Source organism: Lycium barbarum, chromosome 11 (genome assembly GCF_019175385.1).
Source record: "Lycium barbarum isolate Lr01 chromosome 11, ASM1917538v2, whole genome shotgun sequence".
Classification (NCBI taxonomy): domain Eukaryota; kingdom Viridiplantae; phylum Streptophyta; class Magnoliopsida; order Solanales; family Solanaceae; genus Lycium; species Lycium barbarum.
Window position 1 is genome coordinate 118,966,214 of NC_083347.1, and position 16,505 is coordinate 118,982,718.

The 16,505-nt window shown below is 33.9% G+C and overlaps 2 protein-coding genes and 1 long non-coding RNA gene across 3 annotated transcripts; 2 read left to right on the forward strand and 1 right to left on the reverse strand.

The window, feature by feature from the left end:
* The first annotated feature begins 4,204 nt into the window (after positions 1-4,204).
* Positions 4,205-5,878, forward strand: LOC132617252 (uncharacterized). Its single transcript, XM_060332219.1, has 2 exons — positions 4,205-4,594; positions 5,574-5,878. The coding sequence occupies exons 1-2, from the start codon at positions 4,250-4,252 to the stop codon at positions 5,751-5,753; spliced, it is 525 nt and encodes a 174-aa protein (XP_060188202.1). The 5' UTR covers positions 4,205-4,249; the 3' UTR covers positions 5,754-5,878.
* A 3,865-nt stretch (positions 5,879-9,743) lies between these two features.
* Positions 9,744-16,239, forward strand: LOC132618623 (uncharacterized). Its single transcript, XM_060333652.1, has 9 exons — positions 9,744-10,122; positions 11,012-11,362; positions 11,773-11,868; positions 11,985-12,102; positions 12,704-14,012; positions 14,344-14,509; positions 14,584-14,748; positions 14,829-14,981; positions 15,583-16,239. The coding sequence occupies exons 1-9, from the start codon at positions 10,054-10,056 to the stop codon at positions 15,781-15,783; spliced, it is 2,628 nt and encodes an 875-aa protein (XP_060189635.1). The 5' UTR covers positions 9,744-10,053; the 3' UTR covers positions 15,784-16,239.
* Positions 11,106-13,275, reverse strand: LOC132618625 (uncharacterized). The gene is made up of 3 exons (XR_009574229.1): positions 13,136-13,275; positions 11,542-13,021; positions 11,106-11,351 (listed from the first exon to the last, which is right to left on the reverse strand). It is a non-coding gene; the product is annotated as an uncharacterized LOC132618625 (long non-coding RNA).
* Positions 16,240-16,505: the final 266 nt, after the last annotated feature.

The following is a 16,505-nucleotide window of genomic DNA, read 5'->3' on the forward strand; positions in this document are numbered from 1 at the left end:
AGGGGGATGTGCTCTCTTTATAGTGTGACCTCCATGGGTCTCATATGATGTGAACTAATAAAATAATAACAATAAGGACAGCTCTGCACGGATTTGGTGGGATTAGACTGACGGCGCCGTCTGACACACGCATGGTGGGTAGTTGACCAAGACAGGACGTTACTGGCGCGTGACCCGCGTGCAACGGCCACCCGGACCAACGGCTACTCGGACCAACGACCACACGGACCAACGGCTACTCGGACCAACAGCCGTACGGACCGACGGCTATACGGACCAACGGCCACGAATGCTCGGGTCACTGGGCTTGGTCATTCCAATGATGAAGAAGGCAGATCAGTCGGCCCTCTCGCTCCACCGGTTTGCCTCGAATCCGGTTTTTACCGTATACAGGTCAGACTTAAAAGGTCTAGTTACTAGTTCACAAGAATTTAGTAACTTTTATTTAAATCCTGAATATATATTAACTATTATAAATATATTTGGATGTGAACCCAATTAGAGACGTAGTTAGAATTTTGAATTTATGTAGTAGCGGATTCAGAGCTTTGCTTACTGGTTCACAGTAACTCTAGTAGCTTCTGCTCAAATCTTGCATATGTATAAAAAATTCCATTAACTATCTATAAATATTTGACCATAAACCTAGTTATATGTTAATTTGAAATTTTTGTAGGAACCTATAGGACCCGCCTCTGAGTTTATGAGTTCTAAATTCTAGAAAAGGCAGGTTACTGAGTACTTGATAAATTATTTTATATATTACATGAATTTTTAACACAAATACAAAATCTAAATCAAAACTTAATGGGTTCTATCGAACCCGCAAACGAAACTATAGCTCCCCGTGAACTTAGCTATTAAATTCATATTAAATTGAAATCATTATAAAAATTCATAAACTTTAATTTCTGGATTCAATTCTGTTTGACACGTCGTGTTTCGGTGATGAACCGGATTAGGCCGCGACAACTGGAAGTGAGGTTTGTAGGGACCTAATATACGTCAATTGTGAACAAAAAAAAATGGAACTAACAACAACACGCTTTCTATGTCATGCTTTTTTTAATGTAACAGACGAAATTATTCCATATAATGACACTCCCCAACAAAACTTCCAACAATACTTTCTTTCTCTCCATACCGCTTTTTCTCCATTAAATCAAGGGATCGTCTTTCTTATTTTATTTTTATATTTACATCCTTTACAAAGGAAAAAAAAAAATTGTGGTAAGGAAGGGGGTTTTTGGGGGTGGGGGGAGGGTATTAAGCTAGTACTAATATTTATTGATTTATATACCATTTTTTTTTGTATTAAAGTTCGAGACAACTTCTATACCTGCACCTCTAGTACTATTCGTCCTTAGGAAATAAGTTATTTTTCACACCAACATAAGTATCGACAGTCGCGAACCTTTAAATTCAAGAGGACAGAAATAATCATTAAATGAAAAATATAGAGTTCGGATGAAATAGCCATTAAATGAAAGGGGTTATGATATATTATGTGCTCATGTGAATTCACAAGTCATTGCATGTGTTATTAGGTATGGAATAACTCTAGTCACTCAAATCTAGATGTATTTTAAGTTCATATCCATGTACATATGCTACTGTTTAACCACATCAAGATTCAAGAGGCCCTAATAATATACATGGTTAATCATAATTATTCCCTACTCTTCTCAAGTCATAACACCCTGGCACTCCTATTAAAAGGAAAAGTAAACAAAACTATTCAAATTTCAGCTTGTATCCGGTGAAAGCCGGGGTCTGCAATCCCGACCCAACGACCAACGGCCCGAACTAAGAATGAGGGGCAATGGATAATTGAGCTCGTCTAATCGGACAGGGACGTTTCGGACTCAGACATCTGGACCCAGCGACTCCCAAAGAGTATGTTTCCAATTGATAATAGGGCTAGAAATTCGGTCCGTTGCGAATTTCACTCCACACGGCGCGTCATGTATCTGTCAAGCCCGAGATTTAGGGGATCACTATCATGATTGTTTTAGTTACCTTATTGAACACAAATACTTGTACTACAAATTGGGAGGAGTAAATCCTCATAGGATCATGTCGTTTTCACTGCCTTCGACAAAGTCCTGAAAACATCAAAGGATAAAATTCCCATAGATTGGTAAGAGAAGTTTAGGCCTCAGTCCGGCCATTCGTTGCAATGGACACTTAGTCTGTTTCTTATCTTCCTGTTCATAATCTTTATTTCGTTGCTTTATAAACGAATCAAGCCGCATATCCTTTAAAACACGTACAAATTCAGTTGTTACCTTTTTTAGGGTTAAACATAGCTGCTTGTATAAATTAGTACTTCTCACTTCTTCCTCCTCCCCCCCCCCCCCCCCCCCCCCCTCTAATTTAGGCCCCGTTTTGGACATGGTTTGAAACCATGTTTGGACATACAATTTGAATATTTTAAGTTGTATTTTCTCCTTTAGATATAAAAACCCCGCAAATTGTAAAAACTATCAAAACATTCTCAATTCTTATACAATCTTGCCAAATGAGTAAATCATAGTTTATAACAAAATTAGTATACTACTAGAAGGCTTTTCTAAAAAATGCAACATCAATTAATCAAACTTTACTTCAATAAAATTGAAAATTTAACATGAATAGTAACGTAACTACTATTTAATATAATCTTCCCACATAAGTTGAAGGTTGGTAGAATAAATAAAGGTTGGTGGAAGTTAATAAGATTGGTAAATGATTGATGAGGGATACTTGTTAAAAATATCTACCAACTTATAGGTCTTGTTTTACAAAATATTAACTTATGAGTTAAATTTTGTATTTAAAAAAGTTGAAACCATGATTTCAAACCCCAAACCATGTTTTTTGGATGATTTGGGTTCAAACTATGGTTTCAAACCATGACTGAAAATTGATGACCAAACGCTGGTTTGAAACTATGGTTTCAAACCATAATTTGAAAATTGATGGCCAAACGCCTACTTAGTGCAGAGAAGAAATAATTTCCTATATGCAATCTGTTCAAATAATTGTCACAATTAAATTGGGATTTTTTCCTGATCTAAAATGAGGTTTCGATGTAAGAAATTACTTTGACGGACTATCTATTGCTAATTAATTTTCAGTAATTAACTTAGATACTCGTTCGTCACTTTTTTTTTTTTAAAAAAAAAAAATAGTTAGCGGGTCGTAAATATATTTTGGTCGGGCGACAACATGTGTAATAAGTTCTTTCCCGTAATTAACCTAAATGGCTGCACCCACCCAATCACTTAAATTAAAATTGTCAAAGTAGGTATAACATATGTATAATTCACGTATATTATGTGGATAATCGTATATGACCAATGTATAATCTTGTATGCTGCTAGAAAAAATAAAGGGGAAAGATCACAGATGCCCCCTTAAATAAAAGAAAATTAGCCGCCCATACCTCCATTATTTTTATGCCCCAAGTAAAAATTAAAAATATTTATTGTGATGCCCCTAGTTATGATACCAACATGGTATATAAATATACTGAGATGGTATCATGGAAGATGTTTCAGTCCTTCACTTAGTCCTTCATGATACCATCATGATATATAGATATACTGAGATGGCATCATAGAAGATGCCTCCGTCCTTTTCTTAATCCTCCATCATATCATCATAGTATATAAATATACTGAGATGACATCATGGAATATGTTTTCGTCCTTTTCTTAGTCCTCCATGATACCATCGTGGAATATAAATATACCGAGACTACATTATGAAAGATCATGTTCATTTATCAAAAATGACACATTTTTTTTCAAAAAATAAAATAAAATAAACCTCTATGATACCGTCATCTTATATACATATACCATGATGGTATTATGAAAGACTGCTTTCAATCCTCCTCTTAGTCCTCCATGATACCATCGTAATATATAAATATACTGTGATGATATTAGGGATACGAAGGAGTTTGGCCAAGGGGTATGCTAGGTAGATATTTTTAGGTGGTGAGGCTAGACGCAAAAATAAGTTGCGAGGAGGCATGGGCTGGTAAATTTTATATTTTTGGGGCAATTAGTCATGTTTTCCTAAAAATAAATAATGAATCCACCTGGCTATTTATGTAAAGATTTCTCGAGTAGCTGATATATTTTTTTTTTTTTAAATTATGGTGGATCAAGGCAATGGGCCTTGTAGTTTTTAATTGGCTTATAATGAGCTCCTCCAATTTGGACCTCATCCTTTTGTACGTTATCCATTGGCTAACATAATGTTGAAGCATAGAATATGCAGTTCACAATGCTTACCTTATCTTTTGCCTTACTTTCCTAGCCATAATTACAATTCAATTCAAACTGCTTTCAGCTTCCCGCACTCCGCCTCCTTTAGCACGGCTAAGAAATCGGGCGCCAGACTGTCTCGGGCGCCCAAACTTTGCCGTGCAAGGAGAAGAGTTATATACGATGATGACGACGAAGAAGAAGATAAAGAAAATGGACATAATGATAATGCGGAATTAGCATTGCTAGAGTTTTATAGTGAATCTGTGAGAAATGAAGTCCTTATTGTGAAAGCTCTTGTAGATGACGAAGAAGTGGAAGTTCTACTTTTCAAGGTATACTTTAGTCCCAATTTATGTGATATATTTTCTTTTTTAATTTGTCAAAAAAAGAATGATATATTTTTTTATTTGACAGCAATTTAACGAGATGATCTATAACCACACAAATATCTTTGGCTTATTTTAGATCGCAAGATTCAAAGTCTTTCTTTATTTCTTAAACTCTGTGCCCAGTTAAACTACATTATATAATTGAGACCAAGAGAGTATTAATTTTGACATAAATGGCTAAAATTTTAGATACTTTAATTATGCGTTAACTAATTAGTTCCACAATTGAAAGGTAGGAATTTTAAGCATTTGTCGTATTTTTAATATAGGGATAATACTAGTTTTAGTCCCTCAATTATTGTTTAAATTCCTATTTTAGTTCTTGTGATATTTGATTAAACATATTTAAAATCTAATTAATTGAAATATGTGTTTTTAGTCTCTTTATATGTTATATTTGGACTATTTTTAGAACAATTTTTGCGTCAAATATGAAGTAACAACACAGGCTTATCCTAACATATGATTAATTAATTAAATAGTGAAACTGTTAATAATCATAGTACATTTGTGAATATTTACTAGCAAGGAGATAAAAAATGAACATTTCAATTAATAAATGGTGAAATGTACTTTGTCAGATATCATACACTCACAATATTTAATGAAATAACTCTTACGGTGTGTTTATATAAGGGCTAATTAATGAAACTCTGATGTGCCTTTCCGTTATGGGTCTCATCATCAGGTTGAGTCTACACTCACCAACACAGTAAATCCCCAAGCACATAAAGTGAATGACCCAAAATACAATTAGCATGCTAATAATTGGGCTCAAGTTTATGGACTATCATCAAACCTGAATGTTTAAGATATAAATAAAATATTTTTAATAACATAAATCCGTTTTTCTTACATATGTATGACTAGTATTTTCTATATATTAGTCCATGGATTTTGATTAATTGTGCTATAATTTCAGGGGTTCTCATCATGCTTGAGTTACAGGACTAGTCCAGATCCATCAAAAAGTGTGCTTCCAGCAAGGGCAGTGATCAAATGCATAGACAGAATAAAAGGACCTTTTGACCCCTCAAACATTGTTTATTTAGAGAAAGGATTAACTATGGAGGAATTTAAAGAAAGGATTCTCTCAAAGTAAAAATAGTTACATCTGCCAAATCCTCAGGACAAGTGCAAATTCAGCTTGCAGCTTTTGTATCATATACATGCTCAAATTTTCTTGTCAATTATACCGATTAAAGGCCGGAGCCAAAATTTGAAGTTTATGATTTTCAATTTGCTATTGAACCGTACAGCACCAACCAACTTCAAATATATATATATATATATATATATATATATATATATATATATATATATATATATATATATATATATATATATATTCATGTTAAGTTAGTTCGTTTGTACGCTTAATAATGTACGAAGTTGAAGAGGACATCACTTAAAACTGGACAATAACTAATGACTCCCCATAGCATACAACATTATATCCATGAATACTCCACATCCTGATTTAAATGGGCTAATGAGCGGACTAGCAAACTCACTTTTTAATACGTCTTAGTTATTGAGTTCATGATTAAATATTTTAAATATTTAATGAATTTTAGACGAATCTATATGTAATATTCTACCTCCGCACCTGATGCCAATCAACCTGTGTTCCAAAACAACCATATTGCATTTCGTATATATGCAGTTGATAGATGATTTTCCTTCCTTATTGCACCATGTTGTCCACACTATTGAAAAATTGCATAACTTTGCCACCTGGGTCTTTCTCATCTAAAAATTCTCAGGTAAACATATAGTTGATCGTAGTGTACTATAAAAGGATCTATATATAATATAAAGCTAGGCATAGACAATCCTATGTGGCATCTCTCTATGGTCTTCATTGACATTTATCTTTTTTTTCCTTTTTTTGGATTTTTTTGTTAATTTTCTTTTCAGTTTTCCTTTTCTTATTCATCCATTTATATGCTGCATTAATAACACATTATTTTCCTTTAACTGTTTCTCAAAAATCTGAAAAGTCACGCCTCTTTTTTTCCCTCAAGTTTTGTGATTTTCCCTTCTTCTAAATTTATTTAGGTATATATTAAAAAAATCCAAAAGACACCTCATTTCATTTAAGATAAGAGATGAAACTGCCCTTATAAAGAGAATTTATTCTAGCACCCACGGTCATTGGTCCCTTACTATCCCTACTGTTACTTTCTCTTCTCATACTCTCTTCCTCTTTATTTCGTAAGTACTATTTTCTTATACAAAAATTCGGCCTTCTTCAAATACTTCATTGGTAATCAGGGTGTTTTTATTCTTCTTCCATAATTTTTCTAAAGCATGTGAACTTTGAATTTTTTGTGTATGTTTGACACCTTTTTCAGTTGAAAAGAGTAAAATTTGTAATTCAATTATTATTGTTCATTGTGGCTTTAAATTTTTCTTATTTTACAATATTCTTTGTTGGAACTATTGTGCATTAAAACTGTGTTTGAAGCATTTTTCTGCTTGAATTGTGATGGCCATGTTATGACTTTATGATCATTTTCTTTCTCCTTTGTTGAGTTCACTCATTTTGGTTGTTTTTTTCTTCTTTTCTTTTTGCAGGTTATGAATTTATGGTGTTTCCTTTCTCCTTTTTTTAATTCATTGATTTTGGTTGTGTAGTTGGAACTATTGTGCTCTAAAACTGTGTTTGTATCTTTTTTTTTTTTTGCTTGAATTTTGTTGGCCGTGTTATAACTTTATGATCGTTTTCTTTCTCCTTTTTTGATTTCACTGATTTGGGTTGTGTTTTTTTTTTGGCAGGTTATTTACGATGTTTCCTTTCTCCTTTTCTTGATTTAATTTATTTTGGTTGTGTTTTTTGCAGGTTGATTAGTGTATGTAGTTACTGCATCTGGATTATATGTTATGAGGATATTATTAAGTCTTTTTAATTTGCGTTCTGTAGAGCAATTATGATTTAGAAAACGATTAAAGTCTATCATAAGGAATGACAATTGATACATCGTTACCTTTTAAATAAAAGTTTTGCTTGATGAAACAAAAAGTCTTCGCCTACAAATTCTATTTCATGCGAAAAAAAAATCAATTTTCTTCATACCTAAACAATATATAAGTAAAAAAAAAAATCGAAGGATTTTTACTATGAATTCTGGACAATTTGGTTGCGCCTTGTGGAAAGTTTCTTTTTTTCCTTTTTGTTTATTAAAAGTGTGAGGAGTAGTATAAGAAGGATCTAAAGTATGCAATTATCATGCATCTTCTGATAAAATTTGTTAATTGTATACTTATGTAACAATATTTATATTATATAACTCAAACCTATTTTGTGGTTCTAAAATTAAAAAAGAAGGATCTAAAATTTTGTGGTTCTAAAATTTAAAAGGATCTAAAGTATGTAATTATCAGTCATCTTCTGATAAAATTTGATAATTGTATACTTATGTAACAATATTTGCCGTACCAATATTATGTAACTTAAACCTATTTTGTGGTTCTTATAAAATTGAAATAAAAGATGGGTTATTGGCTAAATTATTAGAAGCAAAAATGTCTTTATATGAAGGGAGTGTTGAAATGGTAAAAGAGGCTATTTGAATAAAGAAATGTATTTTTTAGATCTAACGACAAATTAGCAGGAAGGAAAGAAAAAAAATTGATTATTTCAGAAGGGATAACAAATTTAAAGATCAAATAAAAAGAAGAAATAAACAAGAAGAGAAGAGGGAAAAGGAAATCAAGAATCATGTACGGTGAGAGGAAAAAAAATAAAAATAAAGAATAAACTAACCCTATAATAGAGGATTGAAATACAAAAATTATTGCTTATAAATATATGTGTATAGAAAATTTACCCTCTAACAAAAGAAAGAAAATAAAATAAATACTAAACGCACACCAAAATATTATTTACTAGAATTATAAAAGAAAACGAAAGTTCTCTTTCAGAAATAATAAACAAATATATTTACTATAATATCAAAACTATATGATTCTAAAGTATCTAAAATTAAGCAAACAATGGTATTCTAAATTTAGTAAATTTAAATAATTTTCTTTGTAAATTATATTCTCCTAAAATATGGAGAAAACTAAGAAAAACGATAATAGAAATATAAAATTGAAACTAACTATTTCTTACCTATAGAAATAAATATATATTAATTATAAATGACTATTAAATGATAGAAAGAAAATTTATGAGTGTTCGGTAAATAGGTGGAGGCTATGAGTAATTTTTTAAAAATGTTTTCTTTTATTTTTCCCCTTCTATTCAGGGAAATTTGGGTTAGAGCTTCTGAAAAGGGTCACCAAATCCCTTCTAAACACATTTGATAGAATTTTAGAAATATGGACGCGATATCATTACTGTCAATCAACATAGTTTTTCAGAATTTGAAAAACTTGCTTATACAAAAGAGGATGCAAGCAACAAATTTTATGTTTTTCTTGCCTAAATTATTGTTAGCATCATATCAATAGAGATGATTTTTATAGATGAGATTAATAGCTCTCATGCTTCTTCTTCTTTCTTCCAGATTAAATTTAACTGAAAAACTACTGCATAAATCCACTGACATTTTTTCAGAAAATAACCGCGTGAAGCGCGTTCAAATTCACTAGTACTAATAAATAATCAGGTTCGGAGCTTGCATGTAACTTTGGTCCAACTGGTCTTAAGAACTTTATTTAATATGTATAAATTATTAATTTAAAACCCAGCTGAAAATGCGAAAAATGCCAAATCAATAAGCTTTAAATCCTAGCTCCGATTTTACTCAATGTATATCCAGTTATCCACCAAAATTTAACAAATATTCAATTATAAATCCAAAATTTAAACAATATAATAAGTTTAGTATTAACAAAATTAAAGATTGAACTCATCAAGTTTAAATTAGAAATCCACCCGTAAAATCTGACCATTGTATTTCACCCATGCAAATGATCCATACAAGACAAATCTTAACGAAAAATAATAGTAACAAATATCAATATTTCATTTAGCTAATTTATTATTAATTACATAAAAATCACTAAACCCCCGGACAAATTAATGGTTGTTTTTGCCTCCCAAAAAAAACCAATAATTTTTTTTCCCATAATCAACCTTTTTTCTTTCTTCCTTTCTTTTCTCTCTTTTGGAAACGAAGGAGAGAAAGAAAGAAGTGTTTGTCCCATGACGGCGATTTTGAAATAGCCAAATTTCCTCATTTGGCTCTACAGCCTGCAGGCAACTCATCTTCCTTTTTTTTGCCTCTGCACTTCACATAAAATTCTCTTTTTCATCAATTTCCCAAATTAAAACAAAATTCTTTTACCAAAACATAAATTTTGGTCATAGGAATTTGACAATCTTTCAACGTTTATTCTTTTTTTGTTCTTCTTCCTTTCTTCTTTCAAGCCTTTTTACACAAAAAGAAATGGCGATTGGGGGTGTATTCTGTGGTGTTGTTCCTTTCATATTCCGCAGAAAGCCTTCTCCATTAAAGGTATTTTTCTTCTACTTTCTTTCCTTTCTTGTAATGTTATTGAAGCATGTTTGTGTATGTAAAGTTTCTGCATGTGTACAGGAGAATCCTTATCATTTGAAGAAACAGCATTATTGCTGCAATTTTTTGTTATGCCATTTTCCGGTGCAAACATCAATATTGTGGCAATTTTGTTTGCCATTGTATTGGATATCCTTAAAGGACCTCTCTTGCAATCTTTTGTTTAAACCATGTTAATAGAGGAAATATTTTTTTATTAAAGAGTCTCGGCGCAACGGAAAGGGTTATCGCCATGTGACAGAGATCATGTGTTCAAGCTGAAGAAACAACCTCTTGTAACCTTGTGCGTAGGGGGAGCTTTGCGCACAAAACACCCATCAACATATAAATTGATGGGAGACAAACCTTAAAAAATACGTAAATTGACCCAACATGATCACGCTCTTCCTCACACAGACTAGGAGCTTTATGCACCGAACTTTCCCTCAACATATAAATTGATGGATGACATGCGTACAATAGACCAAATGTGGGTAGGCGCTTCCTCGTAGCGGGAGTTTTGTGCACCGAGCTTTCTTTAACATACAAATTGATGGATGAGAAACCTTAAAAATATGCTACCTCAATAGGTTTCATCAAATAAAATGAATTCTTCGTCAATTTTATATGAAGCCTCTTAAACTTTGACTTGAATTGATATGTTCAATGAATACAACCCTTAGTTCAGGTGACTAAATGAAAATATTGGGCGTCTTTACGGGGCTGCATATGCATTCTGCCTTTATTTTTACAAGCTAAGGAAAGCTCATTCACCTTGAATATTGTCATATCAATGATCTTCCTGTGTTATAATAGCATGCTAACAGTAGCTCACAATATCATTTATCAGGAAGAAGACACACGTAAGACTAGGAGATTACATAATAGAGTAATAAGGAAATTACCTTCTATGTTGGTACCAAAAAGATCAAAAGCAGCCAAAGTCTCCAAAGTGCGCAATTCATGTTGGGTGCAAACACCAAGAAGTCCAAGATTACACAATTCAAATATGGTGAAAACACCAAAAAGTCCCAGATTGCTCAATTCAAATGGGGTGAGAGCAACAAAAAGTCCCACTTTTCACAATTCAATTGGTGTGGCCAGCAATTTCAGAATAATGACAGGTATACAAAACAAGATCCTCACATTGAGAGATTTGCTTGATCTTTCTCCTTGTGATGGCTCTGAATCTGCAAATGAGGTATATATATATTCTTCTGTTACTTTGTCTTAAATACTTGTCAAAATCACTCAATTATGTCGCTCGGACTCTCCAAAAATGCTGACTCATAGAGTGGAAGGTGGTCAGCTGAACACCCTTCGTCAAAAGATCATACTATACATATAAAAATTATTATGTGTATATAGGTCAAAACTCACTTTTTATACATATATATTAAATCTTGACGCCCTTCCAAAGCTCCTGGTTTCGCCACCTGTGTCGGATCCTCCAAAAATGCACTACTTTTGAAAGATCCGACACGCACCTGTCAACATTTTGGAAGAGTCCAAGCAACATACAATCACTTTACTCATATAAATGTCTATGCCATTTTCAGGAGAGAATAACAAGAAGAGTCTCTTTAATTAACTTTTTTCTGTTTTCAACAGCTGCTGATATCAACTCTGAGAGATCTACATAAACTGTTTCCTTCGATCAATCCGAATTTTTCATTGTCAAAAATAGATGGAACATCAATACATGAAGTAATTTACTCCCTAAGTTGAGCACTTTAAGTATATGCAGTAGCTGTTGTTTTTAAACAAAATCACAAACTTATTGAGCTCACCAAAATTTCCCTTTTTTTTTTTTTTTTTTTCAGAAAGTGCGATGCTTTTGTGATATATTGAAATCAATCGGGCAAATGTGGACAGGAAATGATGAGTGGATGGTCACATGCAAAGGGAACTCACACAGTAAACTAAATGATTTTGAATATGGTATATGATCATCTCTGTAGTTCAACATTATAAAGTGATGTATTTTTCCGTTGGCTTAATACATCAATAGCCCCTTAAACTTGCCATCAAATTTCATTTAGACATTCGAACTAAGGCCTATTTCGATTGAATACCTTAACACATGATAAAGTCTTCATAATAGAAACTTCGAGTTCAAATTTTGTAACAGCTTCTGGACGTGTTCTCAGATGTCCATGACATAGTAAATTAACCACATACAATATGTCACTTCCTTTAATTAGACACATCAACCTCAATTGGATCATGCATAAAGTTTTACGGCTTATTGAGGCTAATGCGTATAATTAAAGAAAGCGACATATTTTAATTGGTTAATTTATTAATGTAATTGGCGCTTAATAACACGTGAAAAAGCTTTTTTGAAATTTGAACTCAAAGTGTCTGATAGGAACACATTATCATGTGTTCAGGTGTTCAATCAAAACAAACCCTAGTTCGAGTTTCTAAATGAAATTTGCTGACAAGTATAAGGGGCTATCAATGTATTCAGCCTTTTCCATTATTTATATTTTTCACTTCGATGTGCAGTCATAATGGTTTTCTTATATTACTTATGTAGTATTGGCATTGCTCGATGACATTATCAAGTTAGCTAGTGAAAGGATGTTAGAGATGACGGATGCGGATGAGGATGAGGATGAGCATGAACACGAGCATGAGGATGAGTCTGAGGATGAGGAATGTAAGACGAGAGATACAAGTCCAAGTCCTTCACCTGACGCATTCGAGAAGAACTTTTCGGAGACTTACTCGAGCAACAATTCCTCCCTTTCGAGCTCTCCAACTTCAGTCCTCCCTGAGATAATAACCAATGCCTCAAAGAAGAATGCAAAACCTTCTATTGCTTCCCCTCTTCTCTTATCATTCAGGGTTCAAGCTGTTGGAAACCAGAACCCGATTGAGGTAAAACACCTCTCGTTCCACATGTTCCCCAATGCAAATCAAGATTCAAATACAGAAGCAAAGCAAGATTGTGAAATAATGGACTTACCGGAGATTCTAATGACTAGCCTGGAGAAAGCATCAGAAAATGGTGGAATATTTTGGACAGGTGCATCAGACGGTCAAGCGGTCCCAGCTCGTGTTACCTTTGATGTGCTTTTACCTCCATCTTCAATTTCTAGGTTGCAATCAAATGTAACGGATCATTCATCAGTGCCACCTTCTCCAAGCATTTTATCACCAAAAGTCATAGAATCACAAATACCAACACCACCTCAGCCAGAACCTCAACCAGATTCCTCAAGTGAGAGCGAGGAACCAGCACCATCACCACCACCAGCCCATATTACATCAGGAAACAGCGTAATACCTCCACCTCCACCTCCACCTCCGGCACTTCCCGTTACATCAAAATATAGAGCAGTGCCTTGTCCTCCGCCGCCACCTCCCAGGAAATCAGAAAATGTACATTCACCTCCACCTCCACCTCCACCTCCACCTCACAAAGGATTAAAGGGTATGGTGACCCCACACCCACTTCCACCAAAGGCATCAAACAGAGCAGTGCCGGCAGCCCCTCCACTGAAGCCAACGGCAAAGGTAGCTGCACCTCCACCACCACCAACGCCAATGGGAAAGAGAAAGGGAGGCGCACCTCCACCACCACCTTCACCCATGCAAACAAAAAAGGGAGGGGCACCACCACCACCACCACCAGCTTCTGCAGGTGCCAAAAATCCACGACTTAAGAAAGCAGCCACTAAACTGAAAAGATCATCCCAAATGGGAAATCTTTATCGATCTCTTAAGGGAAAAGTTGAAGGATCTAGTTTAGATGGTAAACAAAAGGGAGGCAAGGGAAAATTTAACGCCTCAAAAGGAGGTAAACCAGGAATGGCTGATGCATTAGCTGAGATGACAAAGAGGTAATCTTCTTGAAATATCAAATCATTACTCCCTCCGTCCCAATTTATGTGAAGGTTTTTGACTGGGCCCGGAGTTTGAGAGTGAAAGAATTTTTTTTGAAACGTGTGGTCTAAACAAGCCAAAGGTATTTACGTGTCTATGAATCATTTCAGTAGGGGTAAAATGGAAAGTTTAAAGTTAAATTGTTACTAAATATGAAAATGTGTCATTTTTCAGAGACTGATTAAAAAGGAAAGAGTGTCATCTAGATGGGACATAGGGAGTATTTGCAAGGAGGCAACTTTTTCTTTGACGTTTATTTTTTATATAATTATGAATTATATCTCACAGGTCAGCATATTTCCAACAAATTGAAGAGGATGTTAAGAATCATGCAAAAACAATCATGGAGATGAAAAAGGCCATTGCTTCTTTCCATACATCAGATATGTCTGAGCTCATTAGATTCCACAATTATGTCGAATCCCACCTTGAGAAACTAACAGACGAATCTCAGGTTCATCTATATTTCTTATTTCTGCCATAATTACCATTTCAGTATGTTGGCACTTAATGATTGTCTTGGTACAGGTTCTAGCAAGATTTGAAGATTTTCCTAGTAAGAAGTTGGAAGCGTTGAGGACGGCAGCAACTCTGTATTCCAAATTAGATTCAATAGTCTCTACTTTAGAGAATTGGCAACCGGCCTCACCTGTTGGCCAACATCTTAGCAGAGCTGAGAGGTACTTCAACAAGGTAGAAACTAAGTCCTTGGACATCAAAACTTTATCTTAATTTCCCATTAGCAGCTCTAACAAATAGTTCTTCTCATATAGATAAAAGGAGATGTGGACACTCTAGAAAGGACAAAAGATGAAGAATCCAAGAAATTAAAAACCCACAAAATCCAGTTTGATTTCAGCGCCCTTGTGCGTATCAAGGAATTGATGGTGGATGTGTCCTCAAACTGTATGGAACTTGCACTGAAGGTTAGTACAATCAAAATCACTCTAATACTAATAGCTTGTTTGCCAAGCTCCTAAAATCAACTTATTTTGAAAAATGTTTTTTTTCAAAAGTGCTTTGTGTTCGGCTAATTAATTTGAAAAGAACTTTTGAGTAGCAATTAGTGTTTGGACAAGCTATTAAAAAGTGTTTCCAAGTGTATTTTCTCAAAAATGCTTTTGAAAAAAATACCTTTGAGGAGAATCCACTTTTTTCAGCTTCTTAAAAACAACTTCTGCTTCTACTCAAAAACACTTTTTCTTGCCCAGAAAGCTTGGTCAAACACCTCAACTTTGAAAAAAGAAAAAAGCATCTTCGGCCTTGGAGAAGCTTCGTCAAACAGACTATGAATCTTGTGAATAACTGATCCAATGTTTTGAATTTAAATTGCATTTTAAATATATTTATGTATTTAGATAGAGTAAATATGCTTAGAATAAGGTTTGAGAATCTTAACGAACATCTCTAAACTAGTATAAATACGTTCATATGAAATGCATAGAGCATCGTTCAGATCAACATTAACCACCTTGGTAATTGATTTGGTTAACATTTTTCTCATATAATGTTGCATTATCGAATCAGGAAAAGAGAGAAGCAATGGCAAGGGAAAAAGAAGGAGCTGGACCAACAAATGATGGGAACAAAAAGGAATCAGCTACACAGCTTTGGAAGGCCTTCCAATTTGCATTCAGAATCTATACTTTTGCTGGTGGGCAAGATGAGAGAGCAGAAAAGTTGACAAAAGAGCTGGCTGAAGAAATCGAGACCAACCTTCATCATTAGACAATATAGTAGGTGCCCATTTTTCCCAAACAAAGACAAAAGGAAACAAAGAAAGTCACTAATAGGTTGGAGCAATCAGCATTTTGATGCTATTCCTGGCAAGGGCCTTGTACATGCTTATACCGGGAGAGAATTGCTGGATATAGAATCATTATTTGTACAGACTGAGGGGAGAAATTGAGCTAAACTTTAGATTTGCCCTACCACTGTTGATACATACAATATATATCACACCTTAGTGACTGGTTTTGTAGCATGGGTATATATAGCAGCAGACTGTCTATTTTTTTCCTAGTCAAACAAAAAAGAATACACGTGTTACAACTATAAAGATTGCCTGGAGTTGAACTTCTATGTACTGACAGTATAACATAAAAGATAACTATAAGTAATTGTCCACAATAGTGGAATTAGTAATTTGCAGCTACAACAAGTTAAAATACACTTAATAGTATAAAACATAATTTAAAATGACAGTGTATATAAATTAAATTCGTAAGTATGTCGCCTATTCTTCTATAGTCAGTATTTTTCAGATCATTGAATCTTGTGTCTCCCTTTGCCAGAAAATGATAGCTCAACATGCTTATGAATATATGATACAGCAATTATTCCTTTCATTCATTCCATTTTCGCCTGATTGCAACTTACAAGCAAGAAATGCATATGACATCATGATATAAAACTTGGATACATGCCATTTTTTCTTGCTTTAATATTTG

What these genes read in the sequence shown, in the direction of transcription:
- LOC132618623 (XM_060333652.1), top strand. Translation starts at nt 10,054, where the DNA reads ATGGCGATTGGGGGTGTATTCTGTGGTGTTGTTCCTTTCATATTCCGC. An exon ending in GAAAGCCTTCTCCATTAAAG is followed by an intron (nt 10,123 to 11,011) that starts GTATTTTTCTTC and finishes ATCATTTATCAG; the next exon opens with GAAGAAGACACACGTAAGAC. An exon ending in GTATGGAACTTGCACTGAAG is followed by an intron (nt 14,982 to 15,582) that starts GTTAGTACAATC and finishes TTATCGAATCAG; the next exon opens with GAAAAGAGAGAAGCAATGGC.
- LOC132617252 (XM_060332219.1), top strand. Translation starts at nt 4,250, where the DNA reads ATGTTGAAGCATAGAATATGCAGTTCACAATGCTTACCTTATCTTTTG. An exon ending in TGGAAGTTCTACTTTTCAAG is followed by an intron (nt 4,595 to 5,573) that starts GTATACTTTAGT and finishes CTATAATTTCAG; the next exon opens with GGGTTCTCATCATGCTTGAG.